Source organism: Sinocyclocheilus anshuiensis, unplaced genomic scaffold, assembly GCF_001515605.1.
Source record: "Sinocyclocheilus anshuiensis isolate Anshui unplaced genomic scaffold, SAMN03320099.WGS_v1.1 scaffold311, whole genome shotgun sequence".
Taxonomy (NCBI): domain Eukaryota; kingdom Metazoa; phylum Chordata; class Actinopteri; order Cypriniformes; family Cyprinidae; genus Sinocyclocheilus; species Sinocyclocheilus anshuiensis.
Genome location: NW_015549606.1, coordinates 199,794 through 219,672, shown reverse-complemented (window position 1 = coordinate 219,672; position 19,879 = coordinate 199,794). Strand labels below are relative to the sequence as shown.

Below are 19,879 nucleotides of genomic sequence, written 5' to 3'. Positions count from 1 at the left end.
TGCTCACCGCTCACCCTGTGGTCTGTGTGGGTCCTAACACCCCAGTATAGTGATGGGGACACTATACTAGCACTGTCCCCATCCTTCGGATGAGATGTTAAACCGAGGTCCTGACTCTCTGTGGTCATTAAAAATCCCAGTATGTCCTTCGAAAAAGAGTAGGGGTGTAACCCCGGTAATCCTGGCCAAATTTAACCATTGGCCTCTGACCATCATGGCCTCATCCCCATACACTGATTGGCTTCATCACTCTGTCTCCTCTCCACCAATAAGCTAGTGTGTGGTGGTGGCTGCCGTCGCATCATCCAAGTGGATGCTGCACACTGGTGGTGGTTGAGGAGAGACCCCCCCCACATGATTGTAAAGCGCTTTGGGTGTACAGCAATATACACAATAAAAGTGCTATATAAATGCATCATTCATTCATTCATTCATGAGAGGGCGGACAGGAGGATCTGATGATTGACAGTGTCAAAAGCAGCAGATAGATCCAGCAGAATAAGAACTGAGTGTGCTCAGCCCAGCTCCTGGCAGGTTTTGTTATAACTTTGTAATTTTAATTATCTATTAGGCTGCAAGAATGTTTAAACATATTCTGTGGCATATTGCAAATCTTTGGGGCCGTGATGATCATGCAAATGCATTCTATTAAATATAATTATTAAATCATCTGCTTTTCCAATGCTGAAATATTTTCTGTTTGCGGTGGGCTACAGGGTCTTAGCATTGGAGATTTACATTTTTGTCTAGTAAATATTTGATTGTGACATTAATATTATAAATAATAATAATATAAAATAAAATATAACATTATTAGTATTAAATAAATATTTGAAGTAATTTTAATTTTAATATTTAAAAAATGTTAAAGCCTCTGCACTAGTGTATGTATGTGAGCTGACGACCTAAGGTCTGAAGCTGTTAAAAATTATTTGTTTACACTTTTAACCCCCTTTAACCCTTTTTAAATTGTAAATTTATGTAAAACATGCATTACTTATTCTCCATGAACTAGGCATGAAGAGAGTTATTTTCATAGCCTGGAAGACATTTTATATACAGAGACATCTCTTCAACTATTATTAACTCATTACAATGGCCCTTTTTCCCCTTGCAGGCAAAAGTGGGAGACCAAGCCAACTTAGCAGATTTGGTAACCCTTGTGCTTGGAGTTGCAGACAGCAACAAGGATGGCCAGATCTCCCTGTCAGAAGCACATTCAGCTTGGGCTTTACTGCAGCTGAATGAATTCCTGCTATCCATCGTGCTACAGGACCGAGAGCACACTCCCAGACTGCTGGGCTTCTGTGGGGACTTGTATGTGATGGAGAAGGTGCCTTACGTACCACTCTATGGCGTCAGCCTTCCATGGATGGTAGAGCTGTGGATTCCAGCCAGCCTGCGACGGAGCATCAACCAGTGGGCCGCCCCATCCTGGCCTCGCAAGGCTAAGATAGCCATCGGTCTGTTTGAGCTCGTTGAGGACCTCTTCCACGGCACATTTGGAAGTTTCCTCATGTGCGACGTAAGTACCGCGGGGTTTGGTTATACAGAGCGCCACGATATAAAGGTAGTAGACGCAAGGCGTATTGTTCCCGAAGTTGCTTTTCAGGAAGTGATGCGTGAAAGGAGGTGCGAAGAGGACAGTGACTGTATGTATGGACGGGACTGCCTCACTTCCTGTGATCTCACTAAGCACCGCTGCACTACGGAGGCCACACAGCCTAATCTGGCGAAAGTATGTAGCACACTGAAGGACTATCTTCTGTATGGTGCACCATCAGACATTAAAGACGAACTGGAGAAACAGTTGTATGCCTGCATTGCTCTCAAAGGCGCCAGCGAACAGATGGAAATGGAACATTCCTTGATTCTCAACAACCTCAAAACTCTGCTTTGGAAGAAGATATCTCACACAAAGGACTCATAACGATATATAGAACTAAGTTATTGTTCTTATACAGAACACAAGAGATATGAACAAGAGACTGGTATTGGACCATCCATGATATGCTTAATATTACGTATTTTTATTTTTGGCCTGCATTTGCAGAGTACTGTCAATGTAGCCTTTGTGGCACCTTGTTTAGTTACATTACCTAATCTTGACTCAGTCCCAAATTATAAAAGCTTAGGCTGCAGAGAGATACTGCCTCTGCTAATGCATGTCCTCCACTGCCAAATTTTAAATCTTCCTGCGGATTCTTGCTCAGGAAACTGAGACAATCAGGCTGTGTCTAGTCCAGAGGTTTTCAAACTGAGACACCGAGGACCCCTATTTGACAGAATAAATGTTTCTTTTTTATTATTATTTTTTTTACAAAATGTATTTTTAGGGCAGTCTAAAGACAACATAAATTTAGAAATAAGTTAAACAATGAAAAATATTTTTTTGTTTTTTTTAATTCTTTTTTTTTTCTTCTAAAGATTGGTGAGAAATGATCAAATTATTTTATTTTACTCTCAGTCCAGGTTTTAAATCTGACTTTGTTTAAAGGTGTATACATATATTATTACTATTCGGTAGAGAAAAAAAACATTCTGAACCTAATACAAAGTAAATACTGTAAATATAATCTTTTAATCATTTGCTTTGGCTTTAGTAGTGATACATTTTCTTTATACATGAAAATACACATGCCATTTTGACAGGGATAATTTAGGAATCACTTGGCATCAGAAATTTTGAAAACCCCTGCTCTAGTCTGCAGATATACAATCCAGATTTCAGAACACTTCAATCTTTTCTGTTGAACTACAAAGGATCTGAAAATTATTTGCATTAATTATAATTTTCAGACTGAACACGGTTACTCAATACAATAGGTCAGAACAATTATGCTGCCAATTTTGTCAAACTACCACAAACAAGTCATTTTAATGATTCATGTTCTAAAGAGACGTGCATAAGTTTAAATGCTACTTTTTCAGTTAATGTCATGCAAGTGCTTCGTTTTTACATTTAATCTTTGTTTTGAATGCATTGGTATATACACTTATACCCTTAAGTTAGGACTCAGGGCCCTTTACAACATTTAAAAGTATATTTTGAACTTCAAGTCTGACTGTTTTTGGTTTATTCACTCATTCAAAGTGTTGATTGAAGTATTGTGGACAGAAAGAAAAGATTACGCCATTGTTTAATTCTGTAAATTCTAATGGTTTCCCTAAAGTCACACAGATGCTACGACAAAGAAATATGCATAAATCATCCTAAACATTTCCAAATCATGCACAGCCTCCCAACTCAATGTGACAAGCAATCAGACAGCCACAAGAGTCTTTTTTGATATTTATTAGAACAAATTAATTTTGCACAAATGAGGAGAAAAGCAAGATCGAGCTCTAGTCCTCCTCTGCAGCTTGAGCCCGAAGGAAGCTGGCCTTCTTCTGGGCAACACGGTCTTTTCTCTGAGCCAGTGTGAGCTTGGCACGGTTCCATCTAGAAAGAGAACCGCTCAATTTCAGCAAAGTAGCAGCAAGAAATTTCTCCCAGGAATTTTAACTATAGCATTTCCTTTCAATGAAACAATCATTTAGTATGTGACACTGCCCATGTTTTCCCTGACAAAACAAGCATTAATCAAGTTTATTGATTTATTTAGTCCCAAGCATAATTCATTGTTTTCTGCAGTCTAGCTGACATAAGGGCCTTTCGCACCGAGGGAACCTTTTCATAGTACCAGAACTAATTGTGGAACTACCCACTTTTTGGCATTTTCGCACCGCCGGAACTGGGTGCGATTTTAGTACCGGACTGCCTATTTCGAGAACCAAATTAGCTCCTAGCAGGGTCTAACCAGCACAACTGGTACTAGGTCCCAGTACTTTAGTACTGTACATTTAGTTCTGGAACTAAAGCGGTGCGAAAGGCCCTATAGATGTATGCCTGTTCTAAAACAAAAACAAAAACTCCACAGTAGACGGTTTAAAACAAAACCTCCTCTAATGGGTCTTCTGACACTGAATGCCCAACAATTAACCAAAGCTGCTCTAAGACCCGTCTTGAAAAAAGTTTGCATCAACTGTGCAAATGAAGGACCAACTACAATTTGCAAGGTGTCATCATCAAGCAGCAGAATAGTTATTGTGGACATCAAATGTCAGTTCTAAATGGTTGAAATGTCAAAATAACTTAAAGGAGCAAAAACAACATGCCTCTGAGTATGTAATACAATCACGATCACCACCAGAGACTACAAGACATGGAGAAACCAAAGGACAGATAGATACCTCTTCTTCTTGACTTCCCGCTTGGGCTTCTTTTCGTGCACTGGGTTCTCCCGCATGGCTGCGTGTGCCTTTTTGTACATTTCCTCCATCTGAGGAAGAGATTAATAACATTACTAGTTGTAACAGTTATATAACAGCCAGCTTTATTGTAATAGACAATGTTATTGAAATATTTAACTGCCAAGTATTTTGAAACGGAAACTCATGAATATTTGCAATTCTTAGCGATACTCCACCCAAAAAGCGTGGTCTGCAAGAGGAAAAACACCAATATTTTATTGATTTCAGTCAACTGTCATATGAGAGTTTATGCTTTATGTAAACATCAACACGTTGTTGATGAATGATGCAAGCTCATTGTGAAACATGCATGAGAAGTGACATCCTGCATCACTACTTGCGTGAGCTTTAGAATGCATTTGCCACTTATGTACAAAAGTTGGCCGGAACTAGGGCTGCACGATAAATCGCGATTAGGCAAAAGCTGCGACTGTCATGCGCATCTTGTCAGTGAAGTACGGTTCAGTGATCAGTAGTAAATCTCCAACCGAAGGCCAGAGGACGCTCTCGCACAAACTCCAAATACGCCCCGCAGAAGAAATCCAGGAAATCCCTATAGCGGTTGCTGAATAAACAGAAGATTCAAATGCTTTCATTGATTCAGCGTGACTAATAAACACAGGACTATAACGATATGATTTATCAGAGTTCTTAAAGTAAAACAAGTACTTAAAGTATATAATAATGCAATGCTAATCGACACAACCTTTATCACCGCTTAGAAAACTATGAAATATGTTGCACGCCTTATTCTGTTAAGAAGCCAAATCATCTCACAGAAGGATTTATTTCAAACACTCGACTGTGAAGTGAGTTTGGAGTAAAAACATGTTATTAAATGTGGTATTTTCAAGTGCTTTCAGATGGAGCAACATTTACTACACAGAGCCATAGTTCACGGAGAAGCTACACAAACAGCTTTCATTATCACGAACGACTTCATAATCGCAATTATATCGTCTGCGATTTTTTGCGTTGCTTGTCAGTGAACTGTCAACTGTGTAGCAAATGCTGCTCCATCTGAAATCTGAAAACAAGTGATGGAGATTTACTACCGATTACTGAACTGGCTTTACTGACAAGATGCGCACGACAAACGCATTCGATTAATCGTGCAGCCCTAGCCGGAAGAGATGGTTTATAATTCAAACAAGCTTAAAGTAATAGCATTTTCCTTACACCAATCATTTCACTTCATACTGATGGTAAAACCATCATTACGGTCCGGTTTGTTTGGTTTTTGAAGATTCCACAGTGAGGGTTCCATCTATTTGCATTACATGGAGATGATTTATTTTTCTAAAAATCTTTGTGTTCAACAGAAGAAAGCCATACACATCTAGGATGGCATGAGAGGGAGTAAATGAGAATTTTCGTTTTTAGGTTGAGTATCTCTAAGATTCAACAGATATTTCAACAATTTAAGTATCAAACATCTATTAAAGCTGGATTCACATTTTAAAATTGTGGGGGGAAAAAAAGCCCAGCACATACGGAATCAGGGGTAACGCCGTTCTTGATGAAGCGAGAGAACTGTTTCTTGTAGGCTTCCTCATCCTCCTCCATCAAGTATCTCATGTATTCAGAGACATTCAGGCCCAGGATGTGTTTGCGGTGAACCTCTGCATTGAACTCCTTGCTCTCAGTGTCATAGCCAGGGAAACGCTTGGTGCTAAGACAAAGATTAAAAACTCATATGCTGGATATACTAGATTGCAATTACACTCTGCATTAATGAACAGAGCTCATGCACATTTTTGTGCTTCCTATGTAAACAAATCTCAAAATCAGTCCCGTCTTGAAAATCAGATCAATTGAGCAACTACAAGCTGCTCAGTTTCAAACGGTGTCATCATCAAGAAGACAGAATATGAAATGGGAAAACCAAGGACAAACTGCTCACACCCAATTTTTCAAGACTATTCAGAAATAAACCGTAAGAGGGAAGATCAACCTGTGAGGAATGGAGAGACCTCCATCCACCGCTCCCTTCAGGGCACCGAACACCTTGTTGCCAGTGGTGGTTCTGGCCAGGCCTGCATCCAGGTAGCAGGTGAAAGCTCCTGGCTGCCCATCAATGCTCTCCACATTAAACTCATCCCCAGTGATCTCCACCTGGCCTTCGTACACCTTGTCAAGGCCAAATTTGTTCAGCAGCTGGAAGAGAGCACATAGTGGACCAGTTAGAACCAGTCGTTTGTCTTTGTATCAATTATCCTGGCTTAATTCAAGCCTTAAACTGCTAAGGGATCCGTTTACTCCAGGTATTAACAGTTACGGATGATAGGATTGTAAGAGGACAGCACTCAATACAAGTGTAAATGAGCTGGAAACATTTTGTGATCACTCAAGCTACATTTGGAGGTAGTTAAAACCATGTGACCAAATTCTATATGTATATCAACGCTAATGTGTCCCGAACAGTTCTGCACAACAGCAAAGGACTATCTACTTATCTAACACACAATCATGGTGCCAGTGCAAAGGTTTTAAACTTTGCCCGACATAAATAAAAAAAATAATAAATAAAAATTTTTTAAAAGCCAACACGAATACTTGCAAAAGAACTCACTCTTCAGCATGTATGACAACATGCAGTGAGAAAGATCATATGGTGCACACACATCTAAAGTTCAGGTTGTACCGCACAGAGCATCTCGGTTGAAACTCACATCAAGTAACATTCCTTATTGCGTGTGGTGTTGCTGACATAGAACACGCATGCGCTGTGCCTTGTTTACAAGCAGAGGAATGCACATGTATGTGTCGTGGTACTCTCATGAATGGCGGCGGACAGTGACGCGGAGGAGAAGAGTTGTTGAATAAAGTCATTATTTTTGTTTTCTTTGCGCACAAAAGAACTCACAGCTTCGTAAAATTACAGCTTAACCACTGTCACACGGACTATTTTACCGATGTCCTTACTACGTTTCTGGGCCTGGGAACATTTCAGTTGCATTGCTGTCTATGCAGGGTCAGAAAGCTCTCGGATTATCAAAAATATCTTAATATGTGTTCTGAAGATGAACCAAGGTCTTACAGGTTTTGAATGACATGAGGGGGAGTAACGACAATTTACATTTTTGGGTAAACTATTTCTTTATATTCAACATTTTATTGATACATAAGAGTTGGCAGCTCACATTTAGTCTGCAAAAACAATGTGGAAAGCAATGCGTTTCATTTCCAAATTGTTTCTTTATGTCTTGCCTTTTCATGGATAAAATCAGATTAAGATATAGTAGATTTAAAGAAAGTCATTACTAAATCTGGACTGACTTTAATCTTGTGACAAACCTCTTAAAGTATGAATATTTAATTCCATTAAAAAGCTTGAGAATGTGAGCTCTGGTATGACACGCAATACTTTGTGCAGAGGATGCACACAAGACTTTTGCCGTTTCAATTATGATTAATGCAATGCAATTTATCTTACTAATTCAATCTCCCGCATGTGAAATGTCTAAGTAAAGTCATATTTCTTTATTTCTGTCAACATGACAAATGTCTAGAGAACAGAGGTTAATTTCTTTAATGCAACCACTCACACCATGTCATTTCAGGGGTAAAACTGTCAAATAATAAGTGGCGGAAGTGAGACTCACCCTGCGGGCCAGCAGAAGCCCAGTGCAGTAGGCTGCTGCATAATTTGTCAAACCCACACTGATGCCGTACTTGGGCAGCTCATGGGAGTAGGCCGCACACACAATCATGTCACCCTCGATCTTGGCGTAGGCAATCTGAAAATCAAAAACACCTTTGACTGTCAACAAATCAAAATCTTCAGAGATATTCAACTCACAAAGACAAGCGCGAGTCACCTGTTATGAGGCACAATAATGAGAATATGCATGTCGTATTTTAGGACGTCCTGCTGCATGAGCACTCTATAACTGGTCATGTGACATATGAACATCTTTGCACTCACCTGGCAGATGATGTCCCTGTTGGAGAAGCGGACAATCATCCTATACTTGGGTGTGTTGTACTTGTTCTTGTCTTGGATAACCAGGCGCTTTCGGGCAAAGTAATCAGTTTTTCCCTCTAGGAAGCAATAAGACAAAACAATGAAAACCAAGCCTGTCTGCGTGACTTTACAGAACTGTTAGTGTTAAAACTTCTGGTTTCACCTCTCCTTCTCCTGAACTTCACCTGGTACCTCTTGAAGTAGGCCTTGTTCTTCACTACTTTAACGAATCCCTAAAAGACATTTCAAAAAGTCATCCACTTCAGAGATTCAACCTGCAAGCGCAAATCAAATGCAAATTTTTGCTACAATGAAAGCGGACGTGTTATAACTGTAAAGGGTTGAAAGGCCTCCATAAAGTGTTGAAGACGTAGCATGCTAGCATTAAATATAATGTAAAAACTCGTTCAGGTGTTTAATACTATACTGTGCTTTTTTGAGAGCGTGTCATGTTCCGAAAACCATCATTAATGTTGCAAATTCACTACAGTGTGCATTATGTCTCTGAAACTCATGTGTGAAGGGCTTGAAATCAGCCACAAGGCCACGTTTGTACTCAGTCTATCGGAGAAAATCTTAAGTCATCCTTTTATTATCTGCCATCATTCTATAACGTAAAGGTACCAAACAGATCATTAATCTTTAGGGAAAATTAAAATAGAAGTATTGCGGCGCTGTACTGACCATTTTGTAGACTTTATAGTCTCCGAAGCCGGAGCCTGAAGTCAAACTATGGAGTTTTGACTCCGCTGCACGGGAAAAAGAAAGAATGATGTGCGCATGCGTTGTAAATACCGTCAACACTGCGTGGAGGAAAGTACAGCGACACCTGCTCTTTTGGATGTTTAACGGCAAATATGAGCGAAAATATGTTTGGATGTGCATGAGCACTGATTATCAAAAAAGACATCTGTACAGCTCATATCGCTTTGTTTCAAGAAAGACTGGCGTTATGTTTAGCTTAGCTTTATATATGTTTTGATACTTTATAGCCTGTTATCTATGCTGTACTGTAGCCCATTTTTGCTAGGCTAATTTTCAAATGTCTATTATAAAGAAAGAGTCAAATAAACATAAATCATTTAAATTCAGCATAAACCAATTCAATCCATTACTGTTTTTTTCTTCTTATAAAGATCAATCTTTGAGATGGAAGATGTTTAGATTCAATGTCATTTTGTAATATAGCCTATTTATTTGTTTGTTTATTTTATTTGTCAAATGACTAACCTCTCAAAGCACTTCATCATGATTGGAGTCAGTGCTATGGGACGGTAGTCGTTTAGACAGGACAAAGGTGATTTCTTTGGTACCAGTATGATTATTGTGGATTTGAGACATGTGGGGACGACTGCCTGGCTCAGCGAGGTGTTGAAGATATCTGTTAGGACATCTGTCAGCTGTGCAGCACAGTCTCTCAATACACGGCCAGGTATGTCATCAGGACCCGCAGCCTTGCGTGGGTTAATCCTAGATAGGGTCTTCCTAACGTCAGCTGGGGACAGACAGAGCGCCTGGTCGTTGGGAGGTATGGGCAGTTTTTGTGCAGGTGTGTCATTCTGCAATTCAAACCGTGAATAAAAGTGGTTGAGTGCATCTGGGATGGCTTGCCACAGGCTCCATGTGTCTCTGCTGTCTGTGAAGTGATTATTGATTTGTTGTGTATATGACCTTTTCGCATTTTTGATGCCACAAGACAGATTGGCTTTTGCTGTTTTGAGGGCTGCTTTATCTCCTGATCTGAATGCGTCATCTCGGGTCTTTAGCAGCCCACAAACCTCTGCTGTCATCCACGGCTTTTGGTTTGCACGTGTGGTGATGGTCTTGGTGACTGTCACATCATCAATGCACTTTTTGATGTAAGCACTCACAGTTTCAGTGTACTCCTGCAGGTCTGTGTGGTTGTTGTAGGTGGCTGCCTCTTTAAACATGTTCCAGTCTGTGCACTGAAAGCAGTCCTGTAGAGTTGAGGTAGCATCATCTGAATTGTCTTGATGCTTATTTTGTAAAAAATTTAATTATTGTTAATTCGTTTTTTTTTTTGTACTTTTACTTTTTCTTTGTCTGATTCTTTGCCAAGTTATTTGAATATTTGTTTGTATTTTATTTAGAATGCTATGTCTGCATAATTGGAGGTGTGATTATTATTACATTATCCATAGCCTATTATTAATGGCTGTTTGTACTCTAAATGATATGTTCCTAAATTTGTTTGTACTTTACATGTGTTTTAATGTTGATAAATCAAAATATTTCTGTAATGATTCGTTAATAATTAATATTTATTTACGACTGTGTGAACATTGGACAGCAATCAAGCTGTTTTATCAATTTTTTTGTCCTTAATTTTGTAATTATGGAAACATGTGGATAATTTTTACCACAGGATGCTACACAATTTCAGATGTGGTGGAAGTGACATTATGATGGAACTCCATAAACAATGGTCGTTACCCATGAGATCTTGAGCAATTTTTTTTTTTTTATAATCTAAACAGAGTAAAAATAAACAGTGTTCTCCTTAATATGTTTACTTTTTTTTTTTTTTAGAAATGCTGAAAAAATGTGTTTGACAGCTTAACTTTAATAGACACACCTTCAAAAGAGAACACATTAACCTCATTACATGGAGAAAGTAATTCTCTTTTTTTTTGTCTTAAAATAGGTTCCACGTAAAGCAATTCTAATAGGCTGGATTGCTGCGTCAGTGGTGCATTGTTGGAGAGAGAAAGGTGTGTCCTACATCAGAAAGAAATGAGATTAACGTCAGCACAACCAAGCAAAACCAGAAAAGTTAGTTACTGTGCGACTTCTTCTGCAATCAAGTGTACCCAAACGGTCTATGTATTCACTAACTTTAAAGAGAAATCTAAATGTTGCAGATGACCTAGCCATCTAATGGTGAGTTTATTCAATTATCAGGCCTATTCTTTTCACAAGAGCCTTTTTAAGAGAATATGATACAGCAAGGACAATCTCAATGCAGCAAGTAAATAAAAACAGTGGAGGAATATGATTATAGTGATGAAATACACTGGCGGATTATTCAAAAAAACATTACAATTGTCAAATATTGACTTGAATTTGAAATTATTGCTTTAGATACAAATAAATGAGGTAGAACTGCTTTGAAATTACTTAGCCTATCTGTTGTTAGTATCCAAGTATTCTAGTATTCAAGTTTTTGGTGCTATCTTGCTTATGGACATGTATTGTGAAGAGCAAATAGATAGGCTAATTGTTATGTCAATGATTCTGAAATAACTACATTTTGTTTATTGTGCTTTCCCATATTGACTGGTTGCCCTCTGTTTATATATTATAGCTGTAGCTACATTTAGTAACCGAAGATGCACAGCGAGCAAAACAAGGTGGACCCTGTTTTTAAAAAAAAAATAGTTTTATTATATTATACGTTTTAAATGTATTGTTTTATATTCATTTTGTCGGCAAGTAGGCAAGAGCATGTGTGTTTACCATAGACTGTAAAAAGGTGTTTACATGTACTGTTTACAGCAGAGGGTAGTAGAGAGCCGATAAGCTATGCAGGCAGCGCATTTGTGCGCATGCGTAGTTCTGTCCAGCCCGTCTTATGGCATGAGTGACTGCTGGAGGAGCTGTGGCAACTGCCTTGCTGTCTGCGCACACAGGCTTTGTACACTCAGCCTCTCTATGGACTGGCCTGGACTGTTGAAATCCTGCCCCAGTGTGAAAACTGACCGCTGACGTCGGGCTTGAACCCTCAGTGTGCAAGGTTAAGCAACTTTACCTCGCTCCATGGAAAGTTAATATTTAGCTAAAACCCCTGGAATTGAAAAAGACTTCAAGGTAAACAGTTTGAGACCGTTTTAATCTAGTGTGTGTGTGTATGTGTGTCTGTGCCTGTTGCAGGAGAGAGGTGAATGCCGACCAGCGTCCGTTGTATGTTGTGGTTGTTTATATAGTTGTCAATTTAATTATTCAGGCTCAGTTAATCTAGCTGCTTGTCAGCTACTAAAACACCGTTTAAATACTAAAATATGGTTTAAGAGTTGTCAGTTTTGAGACTCTTAAAACAGTCCTAGTATTACAAGTTGAGGTCTAGACTCCGTTAGCCACCACTGCTAACTCCTTTAGCCAGAGTCTCAGACATCTCAGTAAGACACAGCTAACACTAGTCAGCACGTATGCGTAACATATTATTATATTTTTTATAAAAGTTACATTTGCCATTTGTTGTCAATTTATAATTTTTACATTAAGATTTACCCCAAATAATGCAAACATATATTGTACGACTGATGTTATGAGCTGCCCGATGGGTTGTTTGCCATAAAAACCAGTGGATTTATTTTCTTATTTTTCCCGTTATTATTTTGAATAACAGGTCCATGTTTGTGGGCTTATATGACAGTCCCAGGTCATCAGAGGTTAATGCACGTGCGTGTGGTCACAACATTTTCACGGATCCCAGTGCCACATTAAGATGTCTAGTCTAAGGTGGGGTGAGACTCAGCATGCATTGATCAGGGGAACAATGATCAAATGAACAAAATAGACAGACACTCCATAAAACAGTTCTAAAAGTTGTGAAAATTATGTGGAGGATACAGTGTGCGCCATTGTAAAGACTATCTATCTATCTATCCCTCACAGCCTTGTTTTTTATCCACAGTAAATTTAATATGATCTCTAACCTGAGTAAGGTTTATTAATTGTCACCATTAAAGGTACATTTTGTCTAAATATTAAATGTTACAATTTGTTAATGAAATGTAAACATAAGGGCCACGCAGAGTGGTGTGATTAGTTGGTCAGTGGCTTTGGGAAAACGGCCAACTGCTTCCAATATTTTTCTCCCTTCCATTTAGTGTAATATCCTTGGTGTTTACATTTTCAAGGGTGGTGAGATTTCTAGTGCGGGAACTCCACACTAAAGAAAAGAACAAGCACCTTTCTCCACTTTAGATAGTTACCTTTCATCAAGGTCTCTGGCCCCATCAAGGTTGCTAGAATCATGAGTGAAACGTGAACCACTGGATCTCTAACTCTGGCTTTGCAGTGCCAGTGATTACAGCTGATCTCCTCTGATCGCTGCTGATCCACTTTAGTCGGTGCACTTATTCTGTGCACACCAAACTGCATTGCTATGTGCTGTTGTAGCACTTTACTGGAACATGCAGCTTCAGGAAGTGGACTGTAGTATGACCTGAGGTATGTTTGCCAGTCATATGATTAGATTTCCTTGATTTGTCAGGCTGATAGTCTTACATATGACAACTAAATGCTTCTGACAGTCTTCTAGATCAGAACTTATCTGTGTTTTTGTGGGACTGCTAATTCTGGATGTTGACTGACTTGAAGGGGAAGGGTGTGATATTTGATGGCAGATGTGTTCGTGGTGGCTTGTGGGTGTAAACTTTGGCTGTGTCGCTTGAGATTATAACCAAAGTCTTGCGACCAAATTACTTGCCTTTACTTGCCTTCTGGAATGCTTCTTGTCTGGCAGAGCTTTGCTTTGATGTTATTTTTTCCCATAACCCTGAAGCATCGGATATTGGGATCGTTCATTGTTCTTATTCACACGGTCCAAATATGTTGTTGGATCCATCTCACTTCAAACAATTTGTGACGTTGAATAGAGCAAGACCTAAACAGAGCATTCCTGCAGGGGATCTTCTTCTAAATGGCCTCCATGTGGCTTGGTCTAAACTTGTTCTTCTCTCCCTCTCTTTCTCTGTCCTTCCTTTCTCACACATGTGCCACAGACAAACATCTTGCTTCCATTTGACCTGAGCAAATAGAACTTGTGTTTGCTTTGCAGACAGGCATTATCGGAGTTCCCTTTTTAAGAGTATCTTGCCTTTTCAGACTGCATGACTTGGAGAATTTCTGGCCTTAAATGATTGAGTCAGGCAGTAGGGCACAGACGTAAGCAAACCTGCACATTCCCTACCAGTAAAGTGCTGACTGGTGAAAGAGAGCGGAAAGATACAATGCAACAAAATCAATCTGCTTAGTATAAGGTTTGTGTAGGTCTATTGGTAATATTCCTGTCTGTCTCGCACAGCGAAATGCCATTGGTTGGTCTGACATTGACTCTGCTGTTATGTCATGTCTTATTATGTTGGCCTTTTCATCATTCAGTATTCAGATTGTTGCTGCTTTGTTATTGTCATCCCCTTTGACAAACAATGTGGAAAACTAGAACTGCAGCCTTGATTTACGGATACTGTTGAAGATCACTAGATAAGGCGCCACCTGCGAGAAGGGCCTCCTGCTGCAGGCCCGTACAGAGGATGTCATTAAACTCAGTGTGGTTTGAAGACTTAAAGCATTCCATTACAATAAGTCCCAAAAGTGTGGTTGTAAATCAGTGCTTTAGTGTTACATAATATGGGAGAAGACCATCTGGGTCATGTGAGAAGTCATCGACTGTACATGAAGTGTTGCTGTTTATGCCAATTGCATTTTGAAGGAAGATTCTGGGTTAAATGGAACTTAATCATTCTCGCACAGAAAATGACAGCAAAGGAAGTCAAAAGCAGAAATGTGACTTGCATGAATTGTTCGGTGGAAATGTTTATTACTTCATTTCTGAAGTTGTCTAGTTTGTCTTTTTGAGGACATTGCTGGCTAACCAAACAACCAGTAAGTTTCACGCTTTCGGTCACATGCCCAGAGCTGCTTCTGTTACATACTGTTACTGTGACTTGGTGGTACTCACAAACAGACTGAGACAGAGTGAAATGCATTTTCATTCAGCCTCTCTATTGTTTTGTTTTTAAAAAGCATTGGTCTAAACAGACACATTGCATGCAAAAATTGGACCGTGGTTTGAAAAATAGGGTTTGATGATATGGCCAAAAAATTATCACAATAAAATTTTTCATACAAGTCAGTTTCAGTTATTATCATGATATTTGTCAAATCAGTCACACTTTATTTTAAGGTCCAATTCTAACTTAACTATGTCAGTTGCCTCTATAAACTCCTAATTTGATGCTTATTAATAGTAGTAAGGTAGTTGTTAAGTTTAGGTATTGGGTAGGATTAGGGATGTAGTATGTGGTCATGCAGAATATGTGATTTATAAGTACTAATAAACAGCCAATATGTTAATAATAGGCATGCTAATAAGCAACTAGTAATTAGTGAGAATTGGTCATAGATGCTAAAGTGTTACCATCAAATCTTTATTTCTTTATTACTACTCTTTGTTGTCAGAAAATGACAAACACTTGCCAAACATGAGAATAAAAACCTGTTTTGCTACAAGCTGTAATAGCTTGTTTTACATGACATATTTATTAAAAAATGCATAAAATAATGAAGACAACAGGTTAAGTAAAAATATAATGGATATGTAATATAGTGCATTTAAGAAAATGCTCCTCTCCGGAGTTGTTGTTTTTTTTTCTATAGCTGACATTAATTATCGTCAAAACCACACAACAAAATTTGAAACGCTGGGACTACCTTTATTTTCAAAGCACAAAGCTTGTTGCAGTTATTAGATGGCAGATTTAGGAATCACTGCACATTATTTTGTCATCAGAAATATTACCCATCCATTTTTCACCCAAAATGCTTCATTAGAACTTGAATAAGTGTGAAATTGAATTAATGTGAATAAGTGTGAATCTGGAATTGGTTACTGTGAAAAACACTAAACCTCTTAGTGGGCTTCCAGTGTATTGTAACTTTAAACCGAGCATATTGATTGAATTTGCCTGTTGCAAAATGTCTAAACCTCTCCCTTGTCTTAAAGCAAAATTATATTCCTTGTAGTGAACAGGTGTTGAAAATGATAAATAGCTGTTTTCCAAAATAACCTCATGCAGTGTTTGTCAGTTGTTGTCTTAAAGCTCTCTTTATATTGATGTGTGTTGTTAGGGCAGCAGGTTTGCTCTCCTGTGGACTATTTGGACAGCTGAAGCAGAATCCATAACAAACAGTGGAGGCCACAGAGCTTTAGCTACACTGTAAAAAAAAATCCGTAAAATTTACGGTAAAAATCCAGCAGCTGTGGTTGCCTGAATTTTACCGTTCATGGTAACACACATGAAACTGAAATAATGCAATAAACATTCATTTAACAACATTAGGTGTAACACACAACCCTAATATACAAAACTGATAAGAAAAAACTAAGAAGAAACAGTTATTTCAACAAAAAAACATCAAATTTGAAATGTAACGCAGGGAATTCTGGGAATGTCAATTTACGGTTATTCACTGTAAATTATACGGTATTTTTCACTTCCAAAAACGGTATACTACCGTAAAATTTATGTCCAATACATGTAATGTCCAATACAGTTTTTCACCGTATATAGTAGGGGAATTTACCGTTAACCATTTAACAGGTTTTTACTGTAGCATTTTTACAGTCTTTTACCGTTAAATTCACATCATTTTTTACAGTGTAGAGGCATGGCCGCCTCCTGCTCGCTTGGTTAAAAAAATTTACGGAATCAGACTCAGCTTTCTCTTCGCACAGAGAGGCTGCTTGGACTTGCACTTGCACTGTGACGTTTTTCTATTGCTCTGAAGGAATGGTTCACCCCAAAACTATTATTATTTATTCACCCTTATGTCATTGAATCAGAAGCAGAATAGGACAATATTTGAAGAATCTGGAGAACCACCAAAAAAAAAGAAGCAACTCACAAATCTTTCCTATATATTTAAATGGCCTTCTATAAATTCTGTAAAACCTGTGTGACACGTTGAGACATCAATCTGATTGAATGTGACCACAAATGCTTCACCAGAGGGAAGATTATCTGTGAATAACTAGACTATTTAGTGTTTTTTATAACAAAGTTATTGTAAAACTTCAGATCACTTTGAATATAGTGCCAAAGTTATGTCAGCAACTTTTTTCTTTATTGGAGCTTGACGGATGTGGTTGTTTATGAACTGTTTTTGAATGGAAAAGAGCTGTGTTAAGATTATTCAAGATATTCATGAGGGTAAATAAATAACGACAGAAGTGATCATAACGATGTTGTAGGTTACAAGGACAAGTTACAAAAAAAACATTAGTGAATGTTGCAGTGAAGACCATAACAGTAATTTTTAACTTGGGTAAATCAAGTCAGTCTAGACAGCAGCATGTCTGACTCAAGTCTGTCGACTTTGCTCTGTTCATCATCACTTATCAGGCATCCCTTTTTTATTTTTTTATTATCGATACATTTTGCAATCAGAAGATTTTCTGTGGAGCTGTAGAGAATTACTCTGTGTATTGTGCTACATTAGCAGGGTCAGCACAGGGTCATAGCACCAAAAACGGTGGTCATCTGTAGCTGCTGTTTCCTGTTTTCCTGTGCAACACAGGATCTGCGCCAGCATGCATGTCTGCAGGTTTCTGCACAGCTTGAAATAATGACAGACTCTGTTATTGTTATTTGCTTTCTGTCGTTAATGAACACTCTCTTCTCTGGCTCTCACTCTGCATTTGTACCTCTGGCCAGTTAATGGGTTGCTGGAAAACATTGTGTTGACTTCAACGTGTTCAGAAGTCCATGTAGTCTGTTTTTTCCTTCTCCTGAACCTCCAGCAGTGTGGATAGAAAGTGCATGCACATCATTTTCTTGTTCTCCTTCCAGGATGAGCCGAGGTCTGACTGTCAGGGGCTTTTATTGACAGTATATCACTGTCAGGTGGAGATCATTCACAACAGACAGTTGAGTCATGAATTAATGTGTCTTTGTCCAAGAAATATGCCCCTCTGTTTATCCAGTGCAGAGAAAAAAAGGATCACCGTAAAAGTTTCAATTATCTAATAGGGATGTCTGTTTTGTGAAAGTTATTGTACATACTTGACAACACTTGACAAATCTACTGTTAAAATAGTATTTAAATATTTATTTTATTCACAAACTTTACATAAATTGTAAAAGTTTACAGACATTTCCTTTAACCATAAATGAATGTATAATTCAAAATACGGGTTAAACACCTGTGAAAAATAAATAATGAATATTCCTTCATATTAATACTACTTTTGGCCCTATTTTTACAGGCTTTTCTTAGAGTGTAATAAATGTTATAACATTTCAACATAATTCTAACTTAAAGCTATGCATTTATGAAAATAAAAATTCAATGATAAATAAATAAAAATATAAAAACAGTAAAAAAGTGATATTCTAGTTTAATTTTTTGTACTAGTTAGCTACTCATTCTGCAATAATTACTCACACACTTGCCAAATTCCTAGCATTAAAAAAGTGAATTATAGCATTATGTTCGCCCTCACTTTAAAAGGTGTTACTTGCAATTAATGTTTTATTTATCATCTAAAAGATTAAAGTAAGTTGTTTCCTTCTGTAAATTTGTTTGATGATCTGAAACATTAAAGTGTGACAAACATGCAAAAAAATAAGAAATCAGGGAGGGGGCCAACACTTTTTCACACCACTGTAGATTGTGCAAGACTGCACAGGTTTCAAGTTCTGTTTATTTGCAACGTCTTTTCATGTCAGATGATTTCATGTCTGAAAACTAACATTTTCATGTCCGTGGAACACAGATATTGCATATGTGTCAGCCTTGCTTTTTATGTACCTGTTTGTGTTTATGTATTTAGTAGTTAATAGTTCCACTGTTAGAAGAGGGAGACCTGGGAAATTTCATTAAGCATAATTAAATCATTAAACATCTGATTTCGGTTTATGAAGCCAGGCAGATTGTATTTGCATGTGTGTGTGTGTGTGTGCAGCTCCTAATGCACAGAAACAGCTGTGTGAAAGCAGTACAGCTGTTGCCATAATGAGTGACGCAGATCTCCGACAACTGGCCAGTTCTGTTTGGTACACAATGTGAGGATGAGGCATGTGGCTTATGAGATTTCAACTCAACTATTGCTTATGTATAGGTTGGTTCTTACCCAACTAAAATTTGTAATTCATATTAAAGGGGTCATATGATGTTGCTAAAAAGAACATTATTTTGTGTATTTGGTGTAATGAAATGTGTTTATGCGGTTTAAGGTTCGAAAAACACATTATTTTCCACATACTGGACATTATTGTTTCTCCTCTATGCCCCGCCTTTCTGAAACGCGTCGATTTTTACAAAGCTCATCGGTCTGAAAAGCGAGGTGTGCTCTGATTGACCAGCTATCCAGTGTGTTGTGATTGGCCGAATACCTCAAGCATGTGACGGAAATGTTACGCCCCTTACCATACTGTGATGTCGTTTCCCGGAGCGACGGTACAAAAACATTAAAACCCATTATACACGAGGCATTTGTTGCATCCAGTGGGGACATAAGTACTGATTATAATGACTTATACTGTCTTTTTACGCGTTGTGCTGCGTCGCGCCGCGCCGTGTAAACATAAAACCATGGCTGCAATTGTGATCGGAGAAATGACAAGCAACAAGCGCTACTCTACACTGTTCAAAACTCACGTTTGAATCATCAGTGGCAAATCCTTTAAATATGAAAACGTACTTGCAGGCTGTGAGTCAGCATTATTTGTCAGAACACCGGCATTGTAGTGTACTCTTCCAGGATCAGTAAAGAGTCCTCCATAAAATGCGCTGGACACATCTGAATATTTGGGTTCAACTGTTCTGGAACAGTGTTGTAAATACAACTTAACCACTGAGTTCTAGTCGTGT

General features: G+C 38.3%; 3 protein-coding genes across 3 annotated transcripts in view; 2 read left to right on the top strand and 1 right to left on the bottom strand.

Moving 5' to 3' along the window:
• The window catches only part of LOC107659006 (protein FAM69A-like), a 25,622-nt gene extending 23,225 nt beyond the window's left edge, over positions 1-2,397 (top strand). Inside the window, exon 6 of the mRNA XM_016447769.1 lies at positions 1,118-2,397. Coding sequence (XP_016303255.1) covers positions 1,118-1,930 — 813 coding nt within the window. The 3' untranslated portion in view covers positions 1,931-2,397. The remainder of the gene's footprint in view (positions 1-1,117) is intronic.
• An 883-nt stretch (positions 2,398-3,280) lies between these two features.
• Positions 3,281-9,100, bottom strand: rpl5b (ribosomal protein L5b). The gene is made up of 8 exons (XM_016447795.1): positions 8,945-9,100; positions 8,424-8,493; positions 8,222-8,337; positions 7,899-8,033; positions 6,248-6,450; positions 5,788-5,965; positions 4,234-4,322; positions 3,281-3,442 (listed from the first exon to the last, which is right to left on the bottom strand). Exons 1-8 carry the CDS (start codon positions 8,945-8,947, stop codon positions 3,346-3,348), a joined length of 891 nt encoding a protein of 296 aa, XP_016303281.1. The 5' UTR covers positions 8,948-9,100; the 3' UTR covers positions 3,281-3,345.
• Positions 9,101-11,090: 1,990 nt separating this feature from the next.
• Positions 11,091-19,879, top strand: part of LOC107659000 (EVI5-like protein) — a 51,306-nt gene continuing 42,517 nt past the window's right edge. The window contains exon 1 of the mRNA XM_016447762.1: positions 11,091-11,161. Within this exon, the coding sequence (XP_016303248.1) occupies positions 11,159-11,161 (3 nt within the window). The 5' untranslated portion in view covers positions 11,091-11,158. The remainder of the gene's footprint in view (positions 11,162-19,879) is intronic.

What these genes read in the sequence shown, in the direction of transcription:
- rpl5b (XM_016447795.1), bottom strand. An exon ending in ACGGCGTTACCCCTGATTCC is followed by an intron (nt 4,323 to 5,787) that starts GTATGTGCTGGG and finishes TCTCTTCCTCAG; the next exon opens with ATGGAGGAAATGTACAAAAA. An exon ending in CGGGAAGTCAAGAAGAAGAG is followed by an intron (nt 3,443 to 4,233) that starts GTATCTATCTGT and finishes TTCTCTTTCTAG; the next exon opens with ATGGAACCGTGCCAAGCTCA.